The sequence below is a fragment of the Notamacropus eugenii genome, chromosome 2 (assembly GCF_028372415.1).
Source record: "Notamacropus eugenii isolate mMacEug1 chromosome 2, mMacEug1.pri_v2, whole genome shotgun sequence".
Classification (NCBI taxonomy): domain Eukaryota; kingdom Metazoa; phylum Chordata; class Mammalia; order Diprotodontia; family Macropodidae; genus Notamacropus; species Notamacropus eugenii.
Genome location: NC_092873.1, coordinates 80,680,415 through 80,697,321, shown reverse-complemented (window position 1 = coordinate 80,697,321; position 16,907 = coordinate 80,680,415). Strand labels below are relative to the sequence as shown.

The window sequence follows — 16,907 nt, the reverse complement described above, 5'->3', positions numbered from 1 at the left end:
TTGATTTCTGAACAATTTATAAAAGAAAAAAGAAAACTCTCATAACAAAAGTGTATAGTCAATCACTATGAGTGGCTATCAAGTGGCACAATGAGTTAGATCTCCTGACTTCTGAATCAGAAAGACTGGAAGTCTAAATCTAACCTTAGGCACTCACCAGCTGTGTGACCCTGAGTAAATCACTGAGGGCAGCTAGATGGTGCCTAGAGCTGATAGAGCACCAGCGCAGGAGTCAGGAGGACCTGAGTTCAAATCTCACCTCAGACACTTGACACTCACTAGCTGTGTGACCTTGGGCAAGTCACTTAACCCCAATTGCCTCATCCTGGGTCATCTCCAGCCATCCTGATGAACATCTGTTCATTGGATTCAGATGGCTGTGGAGGAGAAGTGAGACTGGTGACCTGCACAGCCCTCCCTCACTCAAAACAAAGTCAAGTGCAAGTCATGTCATTATTTCTCTGATGATATGGTCTTCTTCAGCAAAGAAGGATGAACACACGTAATGTCTATTTCCCTCACTTTCCTCATCTGAAAAATAATGATAGTAGCACTTACCTCCCAAGGTTGTTGTGAGCATAAAATGAGAAATTTGTGAAGCATTTTGCAAACCTTAAAGCACTACGTATTAGTTATTATTAGCAAAACAAACTACCACACTGGCCAAAAATATCTCCTGCACTTTAAGTTCATCACCTCTCTGGCAGTAGGTAGGTATGATGTTTCATCTTCAGTCCTCTGAAATATTGGTTTATCATCACATGGATCAGATTTCTAAAGTCATTCAAAGCTGTTTTTGAAAGAAAAATGATGTCATCATATAAATTGTTCTCCTAATTCTGCTGATTTCACTCTGATTCAGTTCACAGAGATCTTTCCAGTTTCCTCTGAAACTATCCATTTCATCACCTTTTATGGTATATCACATTCCTGATGTCATGGTCCTCTTTGAAAACAAAGGACAAACAACGTGTTATGATATTTCGTTAAGGACAGCTAGGTGGCAAAGCAGATAAAGCACTCAACCTGGAGTCAGAAAGACCTGAGTTCAAATCCAGCCTCAGATATTTAATAACTGTGTGACTTTGGGCAAATCATTTAACCCTGTTTGCCTCAGTTTCCTCATCTGTAAAGAGAGCTGGAAAAGAAAATGGAAAACCACTCTAGTATCTTTGCTAAGAAAAACCTACATGGGATCACAAAGAGTTGGATTCAATTAAACAACAATACTCTATCACATTCATACACTATAATTTATTTAGCATTCTCTAATAGAGAGGCTTAATTTCCCTTTAATTTCCAATTTTTTGACTGATATGAACATAACTGCTGTAAATATTTTTGTACATGATTTATTTTCCTCTTTGATTTCTTTGGGGGTATATATCTAGTAGTTTTATCACTGGGTCAGTAATTTTGGGGGCACAGCTTCAAACTGCTTTTCAAACCGGTTGCCTGAATTCACAGTTCCAGCAACAGTTCTGTAGTGTGCCCATTTTCCCAGTTTCTTCCCTGTTTGTTGTTTAACTGTTTTCCCATCTTTGCTAATCTTTAGAGTGTAAGATGAAAACTCAGAGTGGCTTTAATGTGATTTCTCTAATTATTAGTGGTTTGAAGCATATTTTTTTTCATATGGTTGCAATGATTGAATTTCATCCTTTGATGAAAAGGGCCTATCCATATTCCTCCACCACTTATTTATTGGGGAATGGTCTTTTAAATTCCAATCAGTTCCCCATATACCCTGGATATAAGACTTTTATTGGAGAACCTCAGTTGCAAAGATTTTTCCCCCTCTTACTTGTTTCCCTTCTAATTTTAACTGCATTCGTTTTGTTTCTGCAAAAACCCTTTAGTTTTATATAAACATAAATGTCCATTTTATGTTTTTGTGACCCTTTGCCTCTCGTTTATGAACTCTTTCCCCCAAAGATCTAAAAGGCAATTTCTGTCTTGCTCCTCTCACTGGTTTATTCGACCACGTGGAAGTTCCACGCCCATTTATATACAGCTTAAAGGTCTGCACAACATTTTACAAATATCTCGTGTTATCCTCACGATGCTCCCGGGAGGCAGGCGCTATGAGGAGCTATGAGGAAACCGAGGCAGACAAAGGTTCAGGTGACTTGCCCAGGGTCACAGAGCGAAGTCTCCTGACTCCAGGTCCGACGCTGCCTCCACTTCGCCACTCAGCAGCTGACGGAGAGTGATTTTATGTGTTTTTATTTCACATCCCGCCGCACGGCTGGTTAACGTCGATTCGTTTTTTAGGGTTTTCCAAGTAAATCGCTGTATCGGCGAGAAGTGATTTTTTCTCTTCCTCAGTGACTCCTCCAGTACAGCGGCGGTAACACCCCTGCCCACCTCCAGACTCCAGGGTGACAGGCAGTCCCGGGGTGCGGGCGGAGGTCGCAGCGCTAAGAGTTCTGGGCCTAGCCCCTGGACCGTAAGGGCTCCCGGCTGCAGGCCGGAGGGATGCTGTCTCTTCTGCGGGTCAGCAGCTGCCCCCCGTGGGCAATGCCCCTCCTTCACCCAGGAGGTGGGTGCGGTTATCGTTACCCCAAAGCCCCGAAGACGAGGCAAACTGACATATCCTAGAAAAGCAGGTCGGGAGCCGGGCCTCCGGCTTCCTTCGGCCGCTTCCTTCGGCCGCTGCCTCTGCCCGGCCGGGTCTAGAACTCGAACAAGGACGCGAAAGAGAGGCTAGGGAGACAAACCGCTGACCACGCGCCTCAGCCCCGGAGCCACTGCGCATGCGTCGTGCGTAGCCGGTCCCCTACGGAAGCCGGGAAAGACGCGACGCCGCGGAGGCCGGCGGATGCGGGCAAGATGGCGTCGACGGCTGCGAACGGGGCTAGTGGGAGCAGCGGGATGGAGGTAGACGCCGCAGGTAACGGGGTCCGCCTCTGTACATCCCTTACCCTACGACTGCCCAGAGGAGAGGCTCCGCTCCTTAGGGAGCCGCTGCCCCTCGACCTATCGACAGAATAAAACCACTGCGCCCCCTTAAGTGGCGGGAGGCCGGGGGTGAGGGGGGAGAGCTGGGGTAAAGAGTGGGGCAGCGTCGGGCCCGTCCCTCACACGTGTGTGTGTGTCTGTGTGTCTGTGTCCGTGTGTGTGGTGTCGGCCCCCAGTGCTCCCCAGTGTGATGGCCTCCGGCGTGACCGGCAGCGTGTCCGTGGCCCTGCATCCCCTCGTCATCCTCAACATCTCCGACCACTGGATCCGCATGCGCTCGCAGGAGGGGCGGCCCGTGCAGGGTGCGTGCTCCTCCGCCCCCCCCAGGAGCCGCTCCGGGCCCCTCCTCCCGCCCCCGTCCCCTAATTGCCCCGGCGTGTCGGCTTCCCTCCCTTTCAGTGCACAGTCCGTGCCTCGGGCATCCCCCAGAGGGCAGGCTGGAAGTCTGGGTTTCTGCTTCCTGGGCTGTCGTAAGCTTCATTTCAACTCTTATCTTGTAAAATTAGGGTTTGGGTCTAGTCGGCGTCTAAAGGTCCCTTCCAGCCATGAATCTGAGAGCTCTATGAACCCTAAGTAATCGATGATGGCTCTAGATTCTTCCTCTTACCTGGTTTTCCTTCCTTTCCTAGTGATTGGGGCACTGATTGGGAAACAGGAGGGACGAAATATTGAGGTGATGAATTCATTTGAGTTGCTGTCCCACACGGTGGAGGAGAAGATCATCATTGACAAAGAATATTACTACACCAAAGAGGAGCAGTGTGAGAGGGGAGGGGCTGCCAGGGTTGGGAAAAGTTAGATGGAGTATTGAGGGGGAGGTGGGTATACAAATGATCAGTTTTATGTAGGAATCCAGGAGTGTGGTGGGGATGGGGAAGAGAATATGCCAGGAAGGTCCAGATAAAGAAGGGTAGAGTGAGAAAAAGATTTTTTATTCCACCCCCTTTCCCTTTGCCTTTCCCAGTTAAGCAGGTATTCAAGGAATTGGAGTTTCTAGGTTGGTATACCACAGGGGGTCCACCGGATCCTTCAGACATCCACGTCCACAAGCAGGTAAGAGCCCTAAGACAACTCCATAGGAGTCGGGCAGGGAAAGATGTGGGGCAGAGGCATCATGGTATCATAGATAGAGACCTGGATAGTGAGTTGAAACACCAGAGATCTGATTCAAGTGTAACATTCATTTGTAAGACCTTAGACTCATTTGTAAAATGAGAGGATTAGACTAAATCATCCCTAAAATGGCTTCCAGGTTTAATATTATATGATTCTGTGGATGGGGGTGAGAGAAGGGGAGGATATAGGAAGGATTTCTAGGAAACAGGGTAGTGCAGTAGAAATAGCACTGGAATAGAAATCTAGAGGCCTGGTATATATATATATACTCACTGTCTGGCAAATGTATGGAAAACATTTTTCAAAGTTCTTATTATTTACTGGATCTTGACTTTTGGGTCCCAAACCTGGGCCTGTTTTCTCATCTGTAAAATTGAGGGCATTAGGTGATCTTAGATCCCTTCTAACTCTAATATTCTATGACTTTATGAGAGTTACTTCCCTTTCCTCCGCAGGTGTGTGAGATCATCGAGAGCCCTTTGTTCCTGAAGCTAAATCCCATGACCAAGCACACTGATGTGAGTGTTCCGGACCCCAGGTTGGGCCTGTCAGTTGAGCATATCTGTTCCTCACTCTCAGTCCTGTTTACTCCTTTATCTGACACATTGTTTCTCACAACAGCTGCCAGTCAGCGTTTTTGAGTCTGTCATCGACATCATCAATGGAGAGGTAATTACTTGCCCAAGGCCTGTCTTTTTGCTGTGGCTCATCCCCTTTCCTCTACCTCTGCTTTGCCTCTCGTATCTGCTTGTGATATTCTCCTTCAGCATCCCCACCTCTTTGATAACCTGTTCTCCAGGCAACAATGCTATTTGCTGAACTGACCTACACATTAGCCACAGAAGAGGCTGAGCGGATTGGTGTGGATCACGTGGCTCGAATGACAGCTACAGGTAGTGGAGAGAACTCTACTGGTAAGTGGAGAGACCTAGTGAGAGTTCTTTCCACTGTCCAGAGCCGGAGGTGGGAACTTATGACTTCTGATCCTCTCCTTATGATACAGTGGCAGAGCACCTAATAGCCCAGCACAGTGCCATTAAGATGCTGCACAGTCGGGTCAAGCTTATCTTAGAATACGTCAAGGCTTCGGAAGCAGGTAGGACAAATTTGTCCCGCAACTGTTTCTTAAGGCACTTCACTAAACCAGAATGGAACCTTGGGAAACATAGCACTTTTCCTACCAGGGAAAGGGCTGGAAATAGTAGATAAATGTCTTATACTTTTCTTTGTGTATCTTCTCAGGGGAGGTTCCTTTTAATCATGAAATCCTACGTGAAGCCTATGCTCTGTGTCATTGCCTCCCTGTGCTCAGCACAGATAAGTTCAAGACAGACTTTTATGATGTGAGTCTAACCTGTGGGGTTGGGAAATGAATTCACTAGTGATATATGCAGGGGAACATCATTCAGCTTTTACCTGGGAGGGTACTGTAGGCTTGTCCTTGACCCTTGAGCTACAGGTTTTTGCAAGCTTTGGGAACAGTGGTGGTTGGAAGGTAACCTAGACTTTGTCTCTCCCCTCCCTTCCAGCAATGTAATGATGTTGGGCTCATGGCCTACCTTGGCACCATCACCAAAACATGCAACACAATGAACCAGTTTGTAAATAAGTTCAACGTCCTGTATGATCGCCAGGGCATCGGCAGACGAATGCGAGGACTTTTCTTCTAGAAGGGGGCAACCCTTCCCTCACATTAAGTGAGGGCAAAGGGTAGAGATCTGCTTCACTGAGGAAAACAATTGCCCCAGAGGCAGGAAAGTGGCTTATTTCCCCTTTAGAGAAGCCCTCAAGCCTGCATAGCTTCCCTCCACCCAAATTGTTAATAAATGGGGAATAGTTCCCCCTCCCATGATTCTGTCCTCTCTGTTAAAAGGAGTTAGGGTTTAGAGACCTTGTATGTAAGCTCTGAGGCTAGGGATACCACTTAGAAGATGTAAAGAGAGGTGGTTTTCTTAGGTAGATTTGAGAGAAAAGCCTGGGGACCTAACTGTAACTGGTTGGGTTGTTCCCCACTCTACTCCCAAACAAAATTGTAGATTTTTTTTTTGCAAAGACTTCTATAAACATTTTATTAGCAGTGAGAATATGTAACAAACATACATTGTAGCAATTTTAAACTTCTCTCTGGCCCAGGCAGAGGACTTCTCTGCACTCAAGCATTAAGCATTAGAAAATGAGAAAGATAGGAGCTCTGCTCAAATATTCCCCAAGGTCAAACAAATGTGATCCGTGTTCGGGCTGCATTAACTTGCCATACGTTGAGTTCCTCATATTCATCCAGTGCAGCCTGGAACTGGGCAGGTGTGAAGCCTCTAGACACACATCGCTGTTCAGCCTCTGAAAAACGGATGCTTTGGCTACCTGAGCCCACAGGGACCAGCTCCCGAACCGTGGCAAAGATCACATCTGCTGGTCGCTGGGTTCTAAGGAAACGGAGAAAGAAGTGTCAAAGGACTGTGTGGTTTGAATACCCACCCAAAGACACATAAATAACAAGCTCCCCTCCCCCTAGTTATTCACCTTGTTGTTTGCCCCTTGTCCCCTAGCAGTGAGTCTTTAGACATCTCCATTAGTCTTATGGCCTCATTCACATCTTCCTTTTCTACAGTGTCTACCATTCGAAGTCTGGCCTAGGAAAGGGGGGAGGGAAGAGAAACTTTGTTTGAGCAACTCACTACTTCATAGGAGAGAGGAGCTGTTAACATGGTTGTGTGTGTATGTGAGAAAGAGCTTACCCCCCACCCCATTCAACCCCTTTCCCCCTCCCCCAAGGATTTGCAGTGTTTTGCCAGCACTGTCAGACCGAGACAAGTGCAATGCCCAGGGCAGTGTTCAGCAATTGCCCAAGTCTCCGCCTCTCAACACTGGCCAGTCCAGATGTCCTGTAAAGTAGAAGAGACCTACCCCAAATCCCCTCCACCCCCAATAGATGGGGAGCTTTAATCAAGAGTCATAAAGTATATCAGTCATCAACAACAAAGGCCTGAGTTACAAAAGAGCCAGCAGTAGCCTAGAGCATTAAGGGAGAGGAAAGAAAAAATGGATTTGAGGTTTGGATCCTAGGAATTCGAGGGGTATAGTGTCCCAGGGGCTCGGGAAGTGCTAGCTCAGCAGTAGGTCAGGTTATCACACTACCTGCACGAACAGCACTTTGGAGCCCCCCAAGACTGATGAGGCCTAGGATCTGGGATGCAGTGGCCCTAGGGCAGGGGTTCTTAGTTTGAAGTCCATGAACTTCTATTTTTTTCAAGCTATTTCAACATAATTGCCTTTTTGTAATCCTATGTTCTTTAAGAACCGCTGCCCTAGTAGGGAACAATGGGGAGAAAAAAGAACAGCTGGTATTTATACACATTGTGAGGATAACTGAGACTGGCCAGGAAGAATATTAGGATCCTGCCAGGACAGTAAGTACCCAAAGGACAGTAGCCCTTCGGTACAAAAGGTACAGCCCAAAGGAATTAAGGATGCAAATAAGAGATATAGGCTATATACCAAAGCAGTAGAAAGCCGAAGAATGGCTAGCAAAGTCCGAGCAGAAGTGTAGGTGGCATCCTTACTGGCCCAGGCTTCACGCCTCATTTCCACATAGGCAGCTGTGATATAGTCAGCCAAAGACTCAGGTACTGAAGGCTGTTTCTCTCTGCACATGGTAATGTAACGCCTGTGAAAGATTAGCAGAAAGATGGGAAAAGGATGACTTATTAATCTGGCATCTATTTACCATGTTTACTGAGTACCTAGTACGTGTTTAGCATGCTAGGTGTACCTCAATTGTCTGAAAACCCTAAAGCTCACACAAAGTAGGCCTAGAAATACTTATTTTTGACAAGTAATTCAATTTGTAAAATCTTGTTGAATCAACTTTATGTAAGAAGCCTGCTTGCTGTATATGACTGACCCAGGTTAAGTAAAGTCCCAAGTGTGAAATATACAATGTAATGATACAATATAATTTATACACCTACACCCCCCCCATCCACCTACAGTAGAGGAAAGTTAGTGAATATAACAACCAGAAAGAAGGAACTACATTCAGAATTTTAACTACAAAAGAGGTGGGAGTGCTATTTTTCTTATTTTCCCCAATGTCTGCTCACTCTAAGAGCACATTACACAAAAGGGATCAAGGGACCTGAAGCAAGGAAAGAGCCATTTAGATGTAGGAACAAGGCAAACCCACTGTTTCCCAAACTTGTAAGTCTAAAATAACTAGAGCAAAGAGGCCAGTAGACATTTCCATAGAATTTTAAAGTTTACAACTTTACATATGCATAAAGTATGTATTCACTTGTTATCCTCATTTGCTAGTTGAGGAACTAAGGCTTAGATTAATAGACTAGCTCACGATCATAGTTACTTCAGAGATAAACTGAACCCATGCCTTTCTGATTCTAGCATTCTATCTTCTAAGCCTTCCTAAGGATATACACACACTTTTGTTGTGGTTATACGTTATTTCAGTCATGCCTGACTTAATGACCCCATTTGGAGTTTTCTTGGCAAACACGCTGGAATGATTTGCCATTTCCTTCTCCAGCACATTTTACAGATGAGGAAAGTGAGGCAAACAAGTTATATCACTTGCCCAGGGTTACACAGATGTGTAGTAAGTGTCTGAGGCCAGATTTGAACTTGGGAACATGAGTCTTCCTAACTCCAGACCCATTACTCTATTCACTGAGCCACCTCGCTTCTATACACACACACATAGAAACTGCATAATTTAAGCTGTACTAGAATGTCCTGACACACATTAGTGGAAAAGCCTTCCTACCTCATAAGTTTCATGTCCAGTGGCTCAAACTGTGTGGGAGGTTGTCGACTATGTTGGTGCACATAGGTGATGTGCTGGGCCAACCTTAAAGAGAAGAGAAGGTATCAGTAACATCCCCGTATTCATACTCATCCTCAAAACAATTTTCTACAAAAATAAAATCAGGAATGATTTTCTCAAAGGAAAAATATCTCTGGAATATTTCAATCCTCTCTTTCTGGGCAGGGCTGTAAGGGTAACCTCAGTATGTTTCTTTGAGAATAAGGGTTCGCTGCTGGAAGCAGGGGCATAATATAGCTAGGAGCTTCTTGAAGGCTAAAGTATTTATTAAAGAGGTTGATGAGTCAGGGGTCTCCAAAGGAGAGGTGAGGAGGAATGAAGTCTCTGGTAGTCTCACCGCAGGTCACTGTCACGGTCAGGGCGATCTTGGATGAGCCAGAGCAGGTCAAATCGGGACAAGAGAGCAGCAGGAAGCTGTACATTCTGTTCCAGGCTGCGACGAGGGTTATATCGTCCATAAGCAGGGTTAGCGGCAGCCAAGATGGAGCATCGAGCATTAAGTGTGGTAAGGATGCCTGCTTTTGCTATAGAAATAGTTTGCTGCTCCATCACTTCATGGATTGCTGTGCGATCAGCCTCTGCCATCTTGTCAAACTCATCAATACAGCATACACCCTGGTCAGCTAGTACCAGCGCACCTCCCTCCAAGGTCAGCTCCCCGCTCACTGCATCCCGAAGCACTGCTGCAGTTAGTCCCACACCTGATGACCCTCGGCCTGTTGTATACTGGCCTGGATGTCAGGGACAGAGAGACAAACAAAGAGATTACAAAAGAAAGGAAAAAAAACAAAACTGAGAAATAAGGAAAGGTAAAAATATGGATGGTGTAAAACAAGGCAAAAAGAGGGAAGGAGAGACGTTGGTGAGAGAGAGGCTGAAAAGAGAGAAATATTTCATGAGTAACACTCTTCAGGCTAGTAAAGTGGCTTCCATATATGATATTCCATGCCCGGTTTCCATGTCTTTTTACAGGTGACTATCCATGTCTGGAATGTACTCCATGTTCACCTCCACCCTCAGCTAGCTAGTGAGTATAGTGGATAGAGTACCACCCCTGGAGTCAGGTGGACCAGAGGACCCTGGGCAAATCACTTAATTGCTCCCGGCACACACACCGCCCCCCCCCCCCCCCCCAAGATCCCTAGTTTTAGCTCTTGCCCTTCCTACATGAGGCCTTTCCTGATTATCTCCAGCAGCTAGTACCTCCCCCACCCCAATTACCTTCCATTTATTTAGTAGGCACACACATTCTTTCCAAAGAACTGCCTTTTGAGCAAAGACTGCTTAATTTTTCTCTTTTATCCCCAGCATCTAGCAAAATGGCTGAAACACAGTAGACCTCTGATAAATGCCTGTTGCTTAACTCAGGTCTTCCAGTCAAATCTCTATTTCTCCCTTTATACCTGGAACAATTCTATCCCCCATCTTTCACCATAAATTTGAAGAAACTAAAGATTCATGCATATTGAATCCGCCACTGTCATTTTCCCCAATTTCCTCTCTCATCTACTCAAAACCTACTCTAGTTATGATTTTTCAATCCACATTGCTGATTCCTCAGAAAGCAGTAGAGGCAACATTCAGGTCTAACCATTCTTTAGCATCTGAGTTTAAAGATACGCACTTCGAGGGGCCAGACGATCAATATAAGATAGAAGCTGAGACTTGGCCACACCAGGATCCCCCATCAAGCAAATATTAATGTTTCCTGTTTTGGGAGAAAAGAGAGGTAGAGAAGATAACAAAATGGCTATGCTCCTGATTGGAAATTCTCCAATGAGCTACCTTTGTCATAGGTAAAAGATCCCCGAAAGTCTACTATCCTTCCATTTCCAATGACCTACACCTTCTGAATTCTCCCTGTGCCTCTAATGTCATCATAACCCAAGACGATGTCAATCCCTATCTTTCAATTTGCCCTCTGACTGCACTAACCCCACCGAGTAGTTTTGTTTAATTTTTTTTTAACATGGCCATTTCCCAGTATCATATCTTTCACCCTCTCAAAACAACAAAAAAGACACACCGATCAAGTCTGACAGCATCCACCCTTGACTTCTGCCCTTTTCCTCATTTCATACTCACCTCTGATCTTCATGCCCCGAGGGGACTGATCCACCCCACCAACCAACAGGAGAAGCAGAGCCTTCTTTACATCTTCATGTCCATATATCTCAGGAGCAATTGAGGCTGCCAGTTTTTCATAGAAATCTTCTTCTAAAAGAGGAAAATGAGGCCTTAAGCTAACAGAGAAGAGCTGCAGATGGGCTGACTCTGCCATTGTCACTTCCCACCTCATTTTCTCACCTGCAATCTGTCTCAGCTCCTCTTTGCTCAGCTCCCCAATCCCAGCTTCATCATCTTCGCTCTTATTCATCTTCACAATCCGATGGGCTTCCAAATAAGTTTCTGACAGCAGGCCCTGAGACAGGAAGAAAATAAGACCATCATACTAAGTGCGGTAGAACTACACTGTCTTTGTAATTTGTGGGGGAAGGAGGGGAGATGGACTGGTTTTGCTCTTTTCATCATCTAACCTGCACCACCTGTCGGAATCCTGTACGCAGCATTGGCAGGAATATGCCAGTGATACTGACGTGGTCACCTGGCTGGGCCAACCGTGTGTTCTCTCCTTCTACCAACACTGTGATACTTCGTGGGATGTTTCCCACTGGCACTTGGTCACTCTGAAGAGAAGGGAAAAGACATACAAGCTAAAGGAAAATCCAAGAGGCTCTTCTCCCATTTATCACATCCCTTTACCTCCTAACTCAAGCAAAAACCCATTCAGAGACAGACTCCCCCTTCAGAAGGAGGAAGGCTCTGGCTTCTCTCATAGCACAACCCTATCCTTCTGGTGGTCAAGAAAAAAAAATCCTTTTTATTCCTTTTCCTCTCTGAGGAGTACAAGAACAGGTAAGAAGTCCTGCCCTGCCCTGTCTTTCCTTGGCCTATTATTGTTCACATATCACTAAAACTCACATGTTCTTGCATTTTTAACTCTTGAAACTTAATGAATTTGGAGCCACGTGTCTGTAAGTAGAGCCGTCCTCCTGAGCGGTTGGTCTGACACTCTTGGCTTGGGCACATAATTAGTGGCATGAAAACAGGAGACCGAATCTGGAATAGGGGAAAGAGAAGTATAGAGACAAGGTTAGAAGGGAAAACAGAAATTATACCTTTCAGTCACCTTAGCATACTTCATAAATCTACTAAGAGAGTAAATTAACTATCCTGGGCCCTTTAGGGGATAATGGGAAACAGACACCAAAAAGATGATAGATGAATAAAAAACAAAAGATGAACAGAGCTAATATGCCTAAGGGAATGATAGACTTGCTTCCTGACAGAAGACAGAGCTGAAAACCACTTGAAATCTAAAGAAGGCATGGCAGACGGAATTACAGATGGACCAGCAGACTGACATGCTCTACAAGTCTTAATGACCAAATCTGAACTGGCCAAAAAAAAAGGTAAGTATTATTTATTTTATCATCTCTTTATGCTCCTTTCCCCTAACACATACCGGCTGGTAGGTCTCAGCTCCACACTGGTCACAGGTGTATGTTGCCACTACCATCCTAGGTTTGACCTCAGAGATACGGGTCACAATCCCACGCACAGTAACCAACTTTCCGATTGAATCAGCCCGTACTTCTCGAATCACCCGTGGTTTGCTGCTGCTTGGGCTCCGAAAGTATAGTTCACTGAGGAAGAGAGGAAGAGGTAGTAGGGTCAGCATCAGGACCTTGAAGGAAGGAACTCTCCCATTCCTTTCCCACAGGGAATACTCACAATCTGCACATGAGCTCAGAGGGATACTGATTCTGAGGGCTACGGATGGCTCCTGGGTCCTGGCTTCGTTGCTCCATCATTAGCCGGTGTTCAATATACACATCCAAGACATCCTTGTTGACTACCTGAAGGAGAAAGACAAAAAGTCCAAATACTAAACTCTTATGTGACCTCTTAGAAAGCATCAGTATCTAAGTAGAAGCTCTCAGTAAATGGAACATCTGCCCATAGCCTCCCTTGCCTCCTTCTCTTTGTACTGTGGTAGCAGCTCCTGCACAGCATCAGTAAAGAGCTGGGTATATCGCTTCGTGTTCTCAGAAATGGAATCCACCAGCTCAGGGTCCTCCTCCGCAACATCATCCAGGTCCACATATAGAGCTACTTGCTCCCTGTGAGCCAAACGTACCTACAGGTGAAGGAAATAGATACCAGTTACTGGTCAATCACCTTTGATAAACCCTTATTCAATTAAGACAACCCAAAAGATAAGAATTGGTCAAGAAAAACTAAGCAATTACAGAATGAAAGGCCAAACTAAAAAGTCAAGCTACTTATACAGGAATCCCTTTAATAACATCTCAAAGAAGTGGTCATCCACCCTTCATTTAGAAGATCTCTAGTGAGGTCTAAGCTTAGCCTGCTCCACTTTTGGTTAGCCTAATTTTTAGGCAATCTTTCCTTACACCAAGCTTAAATTTTAACTCGTGGAAACTCATACACATTGCTCCTAATTCTGCCCTCTAAGTCCAAACAAAACAAGAATAGTCCTTTTTTGGCATGATAGATGTTCAGACTCCTGAAGACAGTTATCTTAAGATCACAGATTTAGAAGTGAAAGGAACCTTAATGACCACTTAATCCAATTCTTGTATTTTACAGAGGAGGAAAATAGGTTCAGTTATGTTTCTTGCCCATGGTCACATCATCTAGTATCAGTGGCAGGATATGAACTCAGATTTTTTTGACTTCACATGTTCCCTATTCACTATGCCCTGCGGCCATGCCTCTCATTTCTCTCTAAAGCATTTTTCCAAAAGCTTACCGTTCCAAATTCTTTTAATAAATATGTTCTGCACCATCCTCATCTTTCTCTAGTCTTAAGTTTGACCTTCCTAACCTGAATAAAATACTTTAGATATGGACAGTGAACAGTAAAATTATCAATTTGTTCTGGATATTATGCTTTTCTTAATGAGTACATTAAACTTTCCAGTTTTCATTTATCACTCCAAGAAAGAAAAAAAAAAGTGCTATTCTTCCCAACAAAATGATATTATCTGTAATGCACTGGCAATTAACTTTATAAGCTTGCTTTCTAAGCAACACCTCATATTTCAGTTTTCACTTACACAGCTGCCAAGATTTTTCTTCTCACAAATCCTGAGGATCATGGACCCTACACCTATCTAGATAGAGAAGAGTTGGGGACAATAGACTGGGTGATGCCATGTACTAATGATTCATGTTGAGCTTTGAGGTCACTAACACCTATATCTCCATCTTTTTGATGTGAATGTCTACCCACACTGCTCTCTTAATAAATGTTTGCTAACTGATTGACATCCAAAAGCATTTTATTAGATTTGGCCCACTAGTCTTTCCAGCCAATATTTTTTAAAATCTTAATTCTGTGATTAAACATGTTAGCTATCATTCTCACCTTTGTGTCACTTGAAAGATTTGGTAAGCATGCTCTGTATATCTTTGTTCAAGTTACTAATAAAAATAGGGAACAGCACAGAAGCAAAAACAGACTTCTGGGGCATTTCACTAGAGATCTCCCAAGATGAAAGGAACCTACAGATCATATGTTTAGTTAACTCAACAGTTCTAAGTCTACCGACATACAGTAGCTGAAGTCTTCATTTTGTTCATAGGATGAAAGAGTCTGTTGAAACATTGCTGAAATTTAGTTCAACTATGCTTAAGGCACCTCTCTAATCTAACCTAGTAACCCCATTTATAAAAGACCCTTCATGAGCACCACTTCCCTTTGCAAATGTTTGCAAAACATCCCTTAAATCTTAGCCACCTTGGCAAGGAATTCAAATTTCACTCCTCAATGTGCCTAATCGATGGAGACTTTGAACCTTCACTGTGCAATAAGCACTGCCTTTGAATTCTCACTGTTACAATAACATGATTTGGGTTTTCAAAAAAATCACATCACCAAAAAATATATATGTAATAAGCTAAGTCCCACAGGAAATATGATTTTCTAACCTTAAAAGTGTAGTTTCTGAAAGTAATCTTCATTTTCATCTGTCTTCCCACTCCACACTCATGTGATTTCCTACCCTAGTGGTTCCCTACCTTGTATAATCAGTTCTTCATTACTCCAGTAGGACCCAAACTCTGGAGAACTACCATGACCCATGACCCCCCCAGTAAGTCAAGCTTCTGTAGGAAAGCATATAGAATGAACCACTTCTCAAGTCTCATTCCTCATCTGTGTACCTGTCCTGGTTTTTCTTTTAATCACCCATCCCTGAACTCACCAGTTGGTCCCCATACTTGAATTGTTTCTTGCCAAACTCATCATCTCGGTAAAACTCTTGTAGAAACCTCTTAGCTTTCTCTGTTAGCAAAAAGACAGAAAATTATTTTTTCTTTTTCAGTCCTCCCTATGGAAACTCTTGATACTAGTCTTGATCTACTTGTATCAAAACAAACTGACTGGAAAAAGTCATCACAGCCTAATTTTGAAATGAATTGAGGAAGAAAGATTGCCAAGTGGTATTCCTTTTCTTCTGTTGGTGTAGAGTGGTCCAAAAAAATTTCATGTTGGGTCGCTATAATGTATTCCAAGGATACCACTAAAACTATCCAGACTGGGCTTTGCTTTTTGGCACAGTCCTTTTCTCCTTCCTCTATTTCTTCCCCACAAACAAGTTTCTAAATTTCCAAGTCTCCCAGCCTTCAGCTTCCCACTCCTAACAAAACTTTTATTCTTTCTCCAACCCTCAAAAGGCACTTTTCGGTGCTAAAAGGTGAGCCCATGACTCCAGCCTTACCTTTTTCACTAAGTCCCTACTGGTTCCAACAGTTTCCATTCTTTGTAAACAAAGAAGCACATGGCGCCAACCACAACCACACCCCCCTCCACTGCCCCACGGGATGCCTGAGCACTGCTCAGGGGAGTGCCCGAGATCCCGGGCAGACGGGGCACTACTACCCGGTGTCCTCAACAACGTCCTCTCCCTGAGCTCTCCAGGATGCTACCCCGACCTAATGCCCTCCCTCAACTTATCCGGACCTCATCAGTGCTGGCCCCGCGGAAGGAGATTATTTACATAGCACTGCTTTCGAACAGAAGCACCGCACTTCCGCCAGCAAACGTCACTTCCGTCTAGACGGCCAGGTCCTAAACCAATACCAGGGGCTCGGCGTGTCCCTGGTTCCGATCTCAAGGAAGGACTCGGGGACAACGGGGTCGGATGCAGGCTAGGCGGCTGCTCCGGGAATAGCCCCTCTCACCAAGCCCTCCGCCGGGGCACAGGGTTACTTTCCGCTCCTGCCCTGCCCTGCCCTCCGTAAACTTTCTCCAGCGGCCCGGTCCCCGCTCTCACTCCCTGTCCTCCCGCTCCCGTCCCCAGAGTCCGGCCACCTCCCTTGCCTGAGTGTGCCCTGCCCCTCCCGAGCTCCCCCAGAATCTCCCCCTGCGGCTCTTCAGTACCCCAGCTTGCGCCCCCCCGCCAAGTCCCCCAGGCCTCCCTTCTTCTCCCGCACAGCTGACCCCACTCCCCTGAGCCCCTTGCCTGCCTCTTCGCCTAGCCGCCAGCCCACTCTTCCCAGCCTCCAGCGCCCCAGGGGCTCCTGCCGCGCCCCCTTTGACCCCTCACCTTTTTCGGCCGCGTAGTCCTTAGGAGCCATAGCTGCCGGACGGAGCGGACGGGGTAGTGGTGTCCCGAGCAGAACTAGCGGGCCGGCGGCGGAAGGCGGTTGGTGGGATCTTGAAAAGGGAGAGAGGGAGAAGAGCCAGCGCGCAAGAAACTCGGGGGAGCAACCGAAATTGGCGCGAAACGTCCCTGACCACGTGACCGACGCTCCCCCTAGAGCCAATAGGGAAAGGAGTGTTTGCCGCCGCCGCCGAAGTTCCCGCCCCCGCGGGTGCGGCTCGGCCTGAGACCCCGCCCCAAGGGGGAACCGTGAGCGTCACCCTCTCCCTCCTCTTCCCCCGCTGGTCCGCCAAACCTCAGCC

At 45.6% G+C, this 16,907-nt stretch overlaps 2 protein-coding genes and 1 long non-coding RNA gene across 5 annotated transcripts; 2 read left to right on the top strand and 1 right to left on the bottom strand.

Moving 5' to 3' along the window:
* Positions 1-2,745: 2,745 nt before the first annotated feature.
* COPS6 (COP9 signalosome subunit 6) lies at positions 2,746-5,926 on the top strand. 2 transcript variants are annotated; one of them, XM_072641455.1, is made up of 10 exons: positions 2,746-2,890; positions 3,135-3,260; positions 3,588-3,719; positions 3,923-4,011; positions 4,530-4,592; positions 4,696-4,743; positions 4,874-4,988; positions 5,078-5,170; positions 5,317-5,417; positions 5,604-5,926. In XM_072641455.1, the coding sequence occupies exons 1-10, from the start codon at positions 2,830-2,832 to the stop codon at positions 5,742-5,744; spliced, it is 969 nt and encodes a 322-aa protein (XP_072497556.1). In that variant the 5' UTR covers positions 2,746-2,829; the 3' UTR covers positions 5,745-5,926. The 2 variants fall into 2 exon arrangements, with proteins under 2 accessions (XP_072497556.1, XP_072497555.1); XM_072641454.1 differs by having other exon boundaries at positions 2,788-2,877.
* Positions 5,927-6,111: 185 nt separating this feature from the next.
* MCM7 (minichromosome maintenance complex component 7) lies at positions 6,112-16,771 on the bottom strand. 2 transcript variants are annotated; one of them, XM_072641447.1, is made up of 15 exons: positions 16,549-16,771; positions 15,205-15,284; positions 12,948-13,112; positions 12,707-12,831; positions 12,438-12,618; positions 11,894-12,031; positions 11,449-11,598; positions 11,219-11,333; positions 10,997-11,128; positions 10,536-10,619; positions 9,249-9,642; positions 8,852-8,935; positions 7,570-7,738; positions 6,595-6,704; positions 6,112-6,497 (listed from the first exon to the last, which is right to left on the bottom strand). In XM_072641447.1, exons 1-15 carry the CDS (start codon positions 16,577-16,579, stop codon positions 6,287-6,289), a joined length of 2,169 nt encoding a protein of 722 aa, XP_072497548.1. In that variant the 5' UTR covers positions 16,580-16,771; the 3' UTR covers positions 6,112-6,286. The 2 variants fall into 2 exon arrangements, with proteins under 2 accessions (XP_072497548.1, XP_072497547.1); XM_072641446.1 differs by lacking the exon at positions 10,536-10,619 and having other exon boundaries at positions 16,549-16,753.
* LOC140525776 (uncharacterized) lies at positions 11,994-12,936 on the top strand. The gene is made up of 2 exons (XR_011974110.1): positions 11,994-12,384; positions 12,696-12,936. It is a non-coding gene; the product is annotated as an uncharacterized lncRNA (long non-coding RNA).
* Positions 16,772-16,907: the final 136 nt, after the last annotated feature.

What these genes read in the sequence shown, in the direction of transcription:
- COPS6 (XM_072641455.1), top strand. Translation starts at nt 2,830, where the DNA reads ATGGCGTCGACGGCTGCGAACGGGGCTAGTGGGAGCAGCGGGATGGAG. An exon ending in GGAGGGGCGGCCCGTGCAGG is followed by an intron (nt 3,261 to 3,587) that starts GTGCGTGCTCCT and finishes TTCCTTTCCTAG; the next exon opens with TGATTGGGGCACTGATTGGG. An exon ending in ACATCCACGTCCACAAGCAG is followed by an intron (nt 4,012 to 4,529) that starts GTAAGAGCCCTA and finishes TTTCCTCCGCAG; the next exon opens with GTGTGTGAGATCATCGAGAG.
- MCM7 (XM_072641447.1), bottom strand. Translation starts at nt 16,579, where the DNA reads ATGGCTCCTAAGGACTACGCGGCCGAAAAAG. An exon ending in TCAAGTATGGGGACCAACTG is followed by an intron (nt 13,113 to 15,204) that starts GTGAGTTCAGGG and finishes CTTCACCTGTAG; the next exon opens with GTACGTTTGGCTCACAGGGA. An exon ending in CTGGACATGAAACTTATGAG is followed by an intron (nt 7,739 to 8,851) that starts GTAGGAAGGCTT and finishes AATCTTTCACAG; the next exon opens with GCGTTACATTACCATGTGCA.